Raw genomic sequence first — 11,266 nt, forward strand, 5'->3', positions numbered from 1 at the left:
TCGATAATGTTAGGTCGAAATCTTGTGATAATAAATCTGGTACCATTACAAAGACCCCATTTACTATTAAGATTTCTCAGTAGCGTGATGATTGCACCTACTTTCAATTTTAATTTATGACACGGCATTCCCGAAGGAGTAATACTACTAAGAAATTCGATGGGAAAATTTTCGTTTTCAGTATCATCCATTAATTCAATGGAATCATCACTCAAATAGGTGTGAAAATCTCCATCGAGTATATTCAAAATTTCTTCATTTAATTTATGAACATGTTCAGTTTGGGGACAAAGAATCACACTTTTAGATATTTTTTTTAATATTATCTATAAATATACTATTTCCAAATGTAGCTTCAATAATAGATCCATTACAAATCATTTCATGGAGATTTCAATAATATACATTCTGAGAGCTTTATATGTATCGCATATGCACAAGTCAACGTTTATTTTTAAATTGCCGTGCGCGTCATATGTACGGGCTAGTCGGTTGGTCGGTCGGGCAGTCGGTCACGTGGCCTTTTATATATAGAGATGTGTGAGAAATGAACTCACAGTCACAGCTGTTTCTTTCTCTCTTTCCTTTACTTCTGTTCCTTGGCCCTGGGTCTCTCCGTCGCCATTTCTCTAAACTGTGAGATATGTTTCCATCTTTGATGAGGAGTTTTCCTCTCGTGAGGCTGAGGACAGGGGTCTAGGGCAGCATGCACAAAGTGTGGGTGGGGCCCATACTTCTCTCTCCCATCAGAGAGTAGTCGCAAAAACATGAACATACTAGTGACCCAGCGCGTGAAATCGCGTGAGACCCAGACCCGCGGGAAATCGTGCAAGACCCGGGACCCCAGACCCCGCTGTGCCGCGGGACCCAGAGTCAAGTCCCTGACCACCCGCGTGTGCCTCACCGCACACACAGCCTGCCCACCAACACGTGCCTCACTGTGCACACAGCCTCCTGGTGACCGGTCTTTGGTAGTTACGGTGTTAGGGCCACTGGGTTTTTATAATATAGATGTTGTTCTTAGCTCTTTGCTTGGTAATTGATAACTCTAGCCTCCTCACTCGGGGCAAACTCTCCCAGCCACCCGCCCCCATAAGTGCCCTGGGGTCTCTGTACCTGCAGCCATGCCACCCCACGTGGCCTCAGTTGTCCTCACAATTCCCTCCAGTCCCCTCCCCACGTTAATGTCCTTATTTAAGCCCTTGGACAAATGCGGCGTTTTTCAGCCGCGTGCGGCAAAAGCACACGTCCTAACGCGGAACATGTGATCATTCCAAGAAGGCGTGGGTGAATATCAACCTTCGTGTTATGCGTGTGGAGTTGGCTGGTTAATAGGAAAACACGCAGGAGGCAGATTTCAGCTCCGCGAGTCCATGGTCTCAAGCACGTTGGCAGCACTTATGTATGTACCTGTGCGCGCAGCGCTCACAGTAAGCATTCTCACTGATGCAGCCAGCTGGGATTAAATGTAAGTGGTCTTAAAGCGTCCTTGTTTGAAAACATTTCACTTGTTTTTTCACTCATTTATATGTTCTCCCTCCCACTTCATCTATGCCACTCACATTCCCACAGATCTCTAACGGGCAGAGCTGAGAAAGCAAGGCTTTCGGGTGTGCAGAACGGCCAGGAGAGGGGAATTCGCAGCGAATTCGCTTGTAGAGTCTAATAGAACTGGCTTTGAACCTCAGCCGCCTCACCTACCCGCTGAGGAAACCCACGCGCAAAGCAGGCCCCCCTCAGCAAAGTTCCTTCATCAGCAAAACCTCTGAGGCAGCTTCCAGATCACAGTCAGGGCTGAGGGAATGATAAGTGCTCAAGAAATATCAGCTACTGCCCCATCATCATCATCATCATCATCATCATCATCATCACATCATCATCATCACGCTGCCTGCACCCAGAGCAGTCCCTACCCGATGAGCAAGTCACAGTGAAAATGTGCTGTCACTTTCGTGGGTCCCTTTTTGAGTCAGTGAAGGAGGCGGAAACCCGGGAGCCTACAGGGACTCGTTGTAAGGAAGAGAGTCTGGAACATTCCGAGGTGACTGGGGTGTCCCCAGGCGCCTTGCCATTTAGAGGGCCGTGAGAAACTGCCCCGCTCTCCCTGAGCTGCCAGAGCGGCCTCAGGACCGGCGGAGAGGTGTGCGATGATGACGAAGGACATGTAGGCGGTGCCTGCCTGCAAGTCGGGCTCAATAAAATAAGCGGTTTGTGCAGTGGGTTAAAATGAAGCACATTTCTTCAAAAGAAATAGGGGATTTCTGGAAGAAATTGGCACTGGACACATAATAACTCTGATAGAAAGGTATTCTTTTCAAAAAAAAATTATAGGAGATAATTGCCCTGTTACTTGGCTTCTCCCTTAAATAGCGTGTGCGAGCCAGAGCAAGACTGCACTGAAGCGCTGGCTCTGCCTTCCCGGCGCCGCTGTCGCTCTGAAGCCAGCGCCTGCGACAGAGGGTGCGGCCAGGCTGGTCTGTTCCCAGCGGCGCTCCGTCCTGTGTGCGCCCGCTTCTCCGCGGGCAGCATGACATCAGGGGCTGTCGCTGCCTTTATTACTGGAGGTTCCCATCTTTAGGTCTGTTCATATGATAAGTGTCACTCATATTCCCTGTTACAAAGTAAAGGTTCTGGGGTCAGACCACGGGCCTCCGTGGGAAATTGTTTTCTTTCTCTTTTCTTGCTTCTTTTGATTCCACTAGACCCGGGGTCCTCAAACTACGGCCCGTGGGCCACATGCAAATACAGATATTGTATTTGTTCCCATTTTGTTTTTTTACTTCAAAATAAGATATGTGCAGTTGCATAGGAATTTGTTCATAGTTTTTTTTTTAAACTATAGTCCGGCCCCAACGGTCTGAGGGACAGTGAACTGGCCCCCTGTTTAAAAAGTTTGAGGACCCCTGCACTAGACACTTAAACCAAAAAAGAAAAAAGAAGAAAAAACGTAGAGAGAATTGTACCCAAATCTACAGACAGATACCCTGAGCCCTGACTGTCCCCTGTCTTGTCTGAACCAGCTAGAAGTTGAACTCAACTTCTAGCAGCGACTAGAATCCAGCAGCGACTCACTCCCCAGAGAAAGTGGGTAGTTGAAAGCGGTGGACGTTAGGCGGGACACACTGTCTGGACCTTGCTCAGTGCTCGCGTGGTCCTTTGAATGAAATACCCAGATCCTGTTCTGATGATCTTTCCTGGTAGGTAGCACTCTGGTTGTCTCTGCCATCACCAACTAATGGTGGCGCTTTAACGATCAGCGGAGCCTTTGGTCCCAGTCCATCAGATTTGGGGCAAAAGCTTGGACAGAGGACGTGTGGTCAGCGCACGTCACAGCAACTGATTGTTCAGTTGTTGGGTTGTTCCACTGTTTGGTCTATTTGAATATTTGAGTTTTTATATATATACATATAGTTAAGTTTTTCTTCTCTGAAGCATGTTGTGCATTTTCTCTGAAAAGATTCCTGTCCATTTAAATAATAGCATCAAAAATAAATAAATAAATAATAGCTTCCCGTCCTGATGGAGCAGATGGGGGGACCATAGGGCCGGGTTGCCTGCCCTGGGGGTTCCCTGCCAGGAGCCCATCTGTCTGCTAGGCGCTCTGACTGCCTTGCTGTGTCCTCCCTTCTGTGCCTTTGCTTTCCACCTGCACCCATGGGACCCTGGGGGCGCTGTCCCCGTCCTGAGTTCCATGTTCCTGATCCGCAGGATGGCAGGGCGGTGGAGATGCACTAGCACAACGTCTTCACTGACACATGGGAGCTGCCCCATCCCGTCCCGTCAATTTGGAGACCGACACGAGCAGGGGGAGGGATGCAGCCTTATTCAGTGGCCCCCCGCGCCCCAGCCTCGTGGTCCTAGATCCAGGGAAGAAGACATAGTCCTAATGGCGCAGTGTGAAGAGAGGCGCCGAAGGGAGCTAAGTTCTCCCCGCTGGCGGACAGGTGGGAGGCGAGGCAGACTTTCAGTGGGACGCTGTGCTGAGTTCAGTGCGGCGGGGACCTGGGGGACTTAGCCATCGGTGACAATGACAATCATGACGTGGTGGTGTAACTGCGTGCGGTTTCTACCCGAGTTGGCATTGTGTTTGAAAGAAATAGATGGGACTTCCTGTTGTCCTCTGAAATCATCATTAACATGAGCATAAAATATTTGAGACATTTCCCCCCATATTTCTCCTTGGCCGAACTCTCCTTGGTCCCAGACGCTCTCTGGGGAAGGCGTTCCAGACACCCATCTCGGGGGAGGCGATGAGACTAGTGTTGTATGCAGCACAAAAAGGGCTGAAACTGGAAGCCAAGTGCCTACGCTCCTGGGACTTATAAGAAGACTCCCTAGACTTTTCCCACTTGCAATGTGGAGAAAGTACCTCCCTGTCTTACAAGGGTGTGGAGAATGGCACCTGAGAGAGCACTGTGAGAACATTTAAGCATAAAGACAAGTGAAGGCATCTGTATTACAGAGAAGTCGAAGGAGGCCATGAAGTAGAACCTACAGAGAAACCTCTAGGCTCTATCGGGCGGCCCCTCCTCCAGGCATGCGCTCTGCACATGCTTTTCATGTGACATAGATGATAGCACCTTCCTTTCTTCCTCACAGAGCATTTGTGTTGGGGGCAAACGTTTAGACATTGTTTTAGACATGGCAAGTAATGAAGAATCATTGTTAAAATGTCACCCCTTGCCTTTCATGAGCTTGTATGGTCATCAGGGAGATAAGATACAAATATAATGAGTTACAGGTCAATGTAAGCTGTGTGAGGGGCATAGGAAAGGCAAAACCAAAATACTGCTCAAGTTCAGAGGCAAGAGAGTCTACAAGGAGGTGATGGGAAGAGACCCAGTGGACAGAAGGTTATGTGAGGGCAAGAGGCAGTTAAATGCATGGCCGGATTAAGGGGATAACAGGTTATTCTGCTTGGCCAGAGCAAAGAAAGAAGGAAAGAATAAGGGAGAGAGAGAGAGAGAGAGAGAGAGAGAGAGAGAGAGAGAGAGAGAGAGAGATGGGGTGGGAAGGAAGGGTGATCCTACTTGAGCACAATGTCTGGCATACTAAAATTGAAAACCATGGATAATTATTGCACTCATTTTAGAAAACATGGAAGAAATTAGTGCCTTATTTGGGATCTTAGAAGTGAGTGGCCCCTGAGACCGTTAGAACTGAAGGCTCCTGACTGCAACCTTGGCTCTCATCTGTTCCTGAAAGAAAAATGTCCCTGGCTGGGATAGTGAGAGAGAGCAGGATGAGTGGCCAAAGTTTGCTTTAGATAGATAGATAGATAGATAGATAGAGATGATATAGATATAGATAGATAGATATAGATAGATATAGATATATAGATATAATTTGTCTATAGAATAGACCATAGCATGTTTGATAAACAAGGTTTGTACTTAGAATAGTAACTACTGTTATATTCAGGACAATGTACCTCCGAATGAAATGGACAATGATGAATATCTGTTACATGCACACAGGACAAATTATAGCATTTTAAATCCCACTGCCTAAGTCTTTGAGATTACCAAGATAAAGAACATATCTCTTCATTCAAGGCATAAATAAAATGTAGAAAGAAGAGACAAACAATCAGTGATTTGCTTTATAATTTACTGTGCAGGGAAGAAAACTTTGTCATTGGCCTGATGGAAATAAATGTCATTTAATTAAAAATACGCTAGGAGCCCTAACTGGTTTGGTTCAGTGGATAGAGCGTCGGCCTGCGGACTGAAAGGTCCCAGGTTTGATTCTGGTCAAGGGCATGTACCTTGGTTGTGGGCACTCCCCAGTAGGAGGTGTGCAGGAAGCAGCTGATTGATGTTTCTAACTTTATCTCTCTCTCTTCCTCTCTGTAAAAAATCAATAAAATATATTTTTTAAAAATACGCTAGGAAATGCATGCGTAGAGTGGATGAATAATGTGGGGGGGGAGCGGGTACTATATTACAATGATATATCGGCTATGAGATGGCAGTTCAAAGTTCGAGTTGCCTTAAAATACCCTTCTCTGTGTATAATGGGATTTATTTGCAATGATGCTGCTCATGTAAATTCTGTTTTAACTTGCACATGCTGGACATCGGATGGTGGGAAACATTGGGTCAAAAAGAAGTAGCTGTCCCCTGTATCTCTGATAGGAACGCTGGTCAGGCGGACCCTGTGATGGGCTCATTGCCGTAGAGAGGGGAGATTAACACGCAGCGCCCGTGCCTTTTGGCCAGCTTTCAAGGCCCAGGCTAAGAAAGAAACCATGATTTCACAGAATGACTTTCCTGAATGAACCATTTTATGTCGTTTTCTTGCTCTTAGCACTTTCAGCCCTTTATTCAATATCAGACATTGTGTCAAATACCCTTGGCTACTTAAGGAGCCAAGGAATCAATCATTCCTTTTGTTTTCTTTTTCAAAAAAAATGAATCCCTGTCCAAGAATCTCTCCTCAAAGGGAACAAGAGCACGCGGTTAACTCTGGGAAGCCCCAGTGCTAGGGGCTCTGCATAAATTGTGCAAATTTCCCTGCCACACTCCTTGTTCTTAGAGCTGCGCGTCTACTCTACTGTCCCTTCCGCATTTCTGAACCTCAGGCCCAGTTTGAGAGAAGTAACAGGCTCTCGAGACCCATCACTAACCTCTGGGTCTCCAGTCGTTGGGTTTCTGTGAGGACGTAGTGTGACATGTGGCTCACCTACCGAAGGAAGGCAGCCAATCACTGACCGCACTAAGGGCACCTGGCAGGACAGCAAGGCCAGGCCACTGGATGGTCATTTGAGAACCGAGTCCCTAGCTTTTCTGCTGCCGTGACTTTCTGACAGGGCACGCTTTTGCCTCAGTTGTGGTCATTGCCAATGTGGACCGAAACTGGTTTAGCTGAATTATTCAAAAGGTTGAGTGTCTACCTTCACCCCCTTCAAACCCTCTTAACCTTTCTCCAACTAGAAAAGACAGAAAAAGAGAGAAAGAAAAGACAAAATGCTTTGAGCCTGATTACGATCTAATTTTCTTACTAATAAAGGTATTTGATACATCATTTGTAACTACGAACTTATTAGATAAATTATATGAAGAAAAATTGCAAAACTACAATTGCATTCTCTCCCTTTACACAGTCTCAAAGCTCTTCCAAAAACTGTCATTTCTTTGCCTCAGACTTCAAGGGTAAAAATTAAGGAAGCTCTTCCTCTAAAAGGAAGTGCCCACCTGTGCCCACCCCAGGGCACAGGGAGCCGCTGCTCGGGGTCTGGGGAGGAAAGCAGGTCGTGTCTGTAGGTCCCATTATAGGAGCCGCCCGTGACTGTAGGAAGAATCCTCCCAGAATGATGACTGGCAGGGAGCGCTGGGGATTCCTTCTCTCGGGGCCCCCTCCCCCCACCCCCCGTGGAATGGCATTGTTTGAAAACAGACACACGACCCGTGTCCTGGGACTGAAATACTCTGTATGTGTTGTCATTTACAGTGCATGCCAAGACACTCATGAGCAGCAGAGCCAAGCTGGCGAGCTAATTAACTATATATGTGTATGTGTTTAAAACAGCCTGATAAGGAGCGTTGGAAATCTTCAAGATGAGCGAATATCTTATAACTTCTTTCGCAGGTGCCAGGATAGCTACAAGCCATGGACTTTCTGTCCTGCTTCTTGTTTGTGGCTTTGTGAAGGGTGCTTTGCTTTAATCTAAAGTGCTGACTTTTTTCCAATATCACTTTCTCTTCTTAAAGCAAAGAGCAAATCGCCTGTAAAACCTACGGAGCGGACAGCAAAGTTGACCCTAAACACCAAGCACCACCACGCACCCACTGTAGCCTAATCCCCCAGACAAGGAGCACCTGCTTCCGGAAGCATAACTGAAGAGGCCCTCACACGCTTTGTCCATAATGTTTTCTTGGGCAAAACCCATGATCTTTCATTTCAAGAGAATTAGTGTGAAGTGATAGGACATTTCCGATAGCAACATCTCTTTTTTCCCCTTTTCTTCCGGATACTGAAAGCATCCTCTCACTGCGGGCTCAGGGGTTGGCCTGAACGTCATCAGGATAGTAAATATTTACTATGGAGATCACCACTTCCTACTAAAAGACCCATCATTTCAGGAAGCCAACAGAGATCAAAAGACTCCAGGACATACCAACTATCACCAAACGACACCCCAGTTTTGGGGGGCAAGAACAACATGATCACCACTGCGAGGCAACGAGGAGAACCTTATTTTAAATAAAAAATAATAAAAGAAAGAATTTTTTTTTTAATTTTCCATTTTTCCTTGGATTTTTCTCCTTTTTCTTGATTATAGTTCCTGTTCAATGGTGGCAAGTCGCTGATTACGGCCAATCCCTGTCAATCCTGGGAGCTTTCTATAAATACATTTTGGGTGTTCTATATCTCAATGTATTTTAATTCATTTTTCAATTCCTGTATATGCAAACTGGACAAATTCTGTAAATTGCTTCTAGTATGTGTGCTATAACTTCAAAGTAGATAGACTATGACCTTCATGCAAGCTGGTTTTTATCATAATATATATAAATATACACATACAAAGATCCACATGGTGGGTCATCAACCAAGGTTTTTTTTGACAAAGCATTTGTTTCTCATGATGACTCGCGGATTGTGTGGATTTTGAAATGCCTTGTTTCACAGCCACAGGTTTGACAGCTGCAGGTGGCCTGTTGGCTTCTCCTTCCTTCTGGAAAATGCATATTCAAGCTTGTATTGGTCTCTGATAAATGAATTACTTCTGTTGTGTGTATGCTTGTTGGGATTTGCTATGTTTCTTCACATATGGTGTTTGTTGAGGTTTGAGGGTCTCGACTCTAAGGAATGTACACTCTCTGGTTTTGATGGCGATCCCCCGATTACAGTCATCATTGTTATTGTCAAAAAGCAATGTTGCTCCTAGAAAGTTTGCCTCAGAGGTGACTGTGGAGAAGACGAAGTGGTCACCATCACTCCCTGACTTCATGGAACAACACTTCTTGCTGTGGCTAAAGGTGTGCTTCCTTTGACCTTGATGAATTTTTGTAGGTTCATCGTTCTGTTATTTGCTCCGAATTATCTCTTAATGTCTCCTAATTAAAAGTTAAAATGTGGTTGTTGGCTCAATAGCATATGCAAAAGTTGACAACACATTTCTGATTGAAGAAGATCATGTGTTCAGTTTTTGCTGCTTAACTGGATTATTATTTTAAATGTTCCATTCTTATTTGTGGTTTATGATCATTTAGACTATTTTATTTAGAGCCTGTTTTCTGCTCTGGCAAAGAATGATGGGCAGAACTGTTCGTGTGGGCCATATCCACTTTGGATAGATGTGGGTTGAGATAGCAATGACCTGAGTTTCCTTTCCAGAGCGATCCTTCCTTTTTTTTTTTCATAACAAAACCAGAAGACCCTCAGTTCCTAGCCCAAGGTCCTAAACTGAAGCTTGAAGGCAATGAATACCTCTGCTTTTTGAAGGTAAATGCATTGATTTTCTGCAATTCAATTACAGGCAATGTGCATATTTTCATAATATTCTTGACATTATCTACTGGGAATTAATGCTTCATGCTAAACCTTTGATTGACATTTTCCTTGTTCATTTGGTTTATTATTTCAGTCTAATGAAAAAATAAATAAAGGATTTGATTGCACTATTTTATTAACTTAGAGATTTATTTTCTTTCAACATTGAATACTTAAAATGCATACAATAGTGGGAAGATCAATATTATTTATTAGGTCTACCTTGGCTTTAAAGATCACATATAGTCAAGTATAAATTAGTTTACAATTCACATTTAGCCAGTCTGGGAAAACCCACATGTAAGTTACTTTTATCTCAGTTGGCACATTGTGTCAGTGTCCAAAATAAGACCTCTCTGTCAGTAAGCTACCGAAACTCCGACTCACCAGCCTCTTTGAGAAAAAAGCATGGCCTAGAAGTGATAACCAATGAAGGAGGCCCTCCAGTCATTTCCACCTTATATTGCATCCCTCCGGGACTATGACTTTGTAACTAGGACTATGGAGTCAAATGTAGATTGAAAATGAAGTGACCTGACGTTTTCAACCTTGATTCCAAGGTTAATTAATGTCTTTTTAAAAAGATGAAATCATAAAAAGTTGAAATTGCTTACCTGAATTCAAGACAGGTCCTTTGGTTCTTTCTTAAAGACTTACAAATTGTTTACAAATGAAACAAGGCCAATGAAAACACTTGAGGGTAAAATAGGATAACAAAAACTCTCTAAAACCAGAGTTTTGAATGTGAGCTAGTCAGTAAGCTGGGGGAGTCCATGAGCCCACGGGAACCCTATGCGTGTTTCAGTAGATGTGTCTTTGATTTCTGGAGATGGTCCCTTACATTCATTGATTCCAAAACTGATTAGAGTATGAGTTTCTTGCCTAAAAGAAGAATGATTAGATGCTTTTGAGCACCTGAAAGAACCTGACTATCATAATTTGGAACTATCATAATTTTCCCCTTAAAGTTCTTGGAAACAAGACATGTTTAGGGAAATAGTGTGTGTGTGTGTGTGTGTGTGTGTGTGTGTATATATATATATATATATATATATATATATAGCCAAGAAAAAAAATATTTTTATGTCCTTTTGTATTTCTCATATACAGCATGGTATAACAGATATGGGATAATGCTTGTTGAATTTTTAGAACCAAAGCTAAGAGCTTAAAATATAATTTTACAAAATATACACAGGTACCATTCAAATAAGTGGTCTTAGTATGGATACTATATGAAAGACAAAATATTAAATACAACTTAGTGGTGGTTTCTATAAGAAAAAGATAATTGCAAAAGGAAATGTAAACTCTTCAATAATACATAGACTCTGATGATTCCATCTTGGAATTAAGACTGTGAAGCTACAAAATATGTGTGCACATGATTTCCAATGTGCAGCCCAAATAATTTTAATTACAGAACCTCTCACTCATTAGGGGAACAGTCTAGCACTCAGAAAGCGCCCTGGACTTTACAGTCTCCTCAACAGAATTGCTAAGGCCCTTTCCTTATTGAAGGAGCGATAGAGTAAACAGTCAGAAACAATAAATTCTACCAAGAAAACCCAGTAGCACACTAGCTGGTTTGGCTCAGTAGATAGAGCGTCGGCCTGCAGACCAAAGGGTCCCACGTCTGCTTCTGGTCAAGGGCATGTACCTTGGTTGCAGGCTCCTCCCCGGCCCGGTCCCAGGTCAGGGCAACGTGCAGAGGCAACCAATGTGTTTCTCTCACATCTGTTTCTCTCTGTCTTTCCCTCTCTCTTTC

At 44.0% G+C, this 11,266-nt stretch overlaps 1 protein-coding gene across 5 annotated transcripts in view; it reads left to right on the forward strand.

Moving 5' to 3' along the window:
• VSTM2A (V-set and transmembrane domain containing 2A) overlaps positions 1-9,642 on the forward strand; it is a 28,237-nt gene extending 18,595 nt beyond the window's left edge. For 2 of the 5 annotated variants that reach the window (XM_036327266.1, XM_036327260.1), the window contains one exon: positions 7,591-9,642. In XM_036327266.1, coding sequence (XP_036183159.1) covers positions 7,591-7,667 — 77 coding nt within the window. In that variant the 3' untranslated portion in view covers positions 7,668-9,642. The other 3 variants (XM_036327265.1, XM_036327259.1, XM_036327261.1) reach the window with 2 other exon arrangements.
• The last annotated feature ends 1,624 nt before the right edge of the window (positions 9,643-11,266 follow it).

The sequence above is a fragment of the Myotis myotis genome, unplaced genomic scaffold (assembly GCF_014108235.1).
Source record: "Myotis myotis isolate mMyoMyo1 unplaced genomic scaffold, mMyoMyo1.p scaffold_m19_p_11, whole genome shotgun sequence".
NCBI classification, from domain to species: domain Eukaryota; kingdom Metazoa; phylum Chordata; class Mammalia; order Chiroptera; family Vespertilionidae; genus Myotis; species Myotis myotis.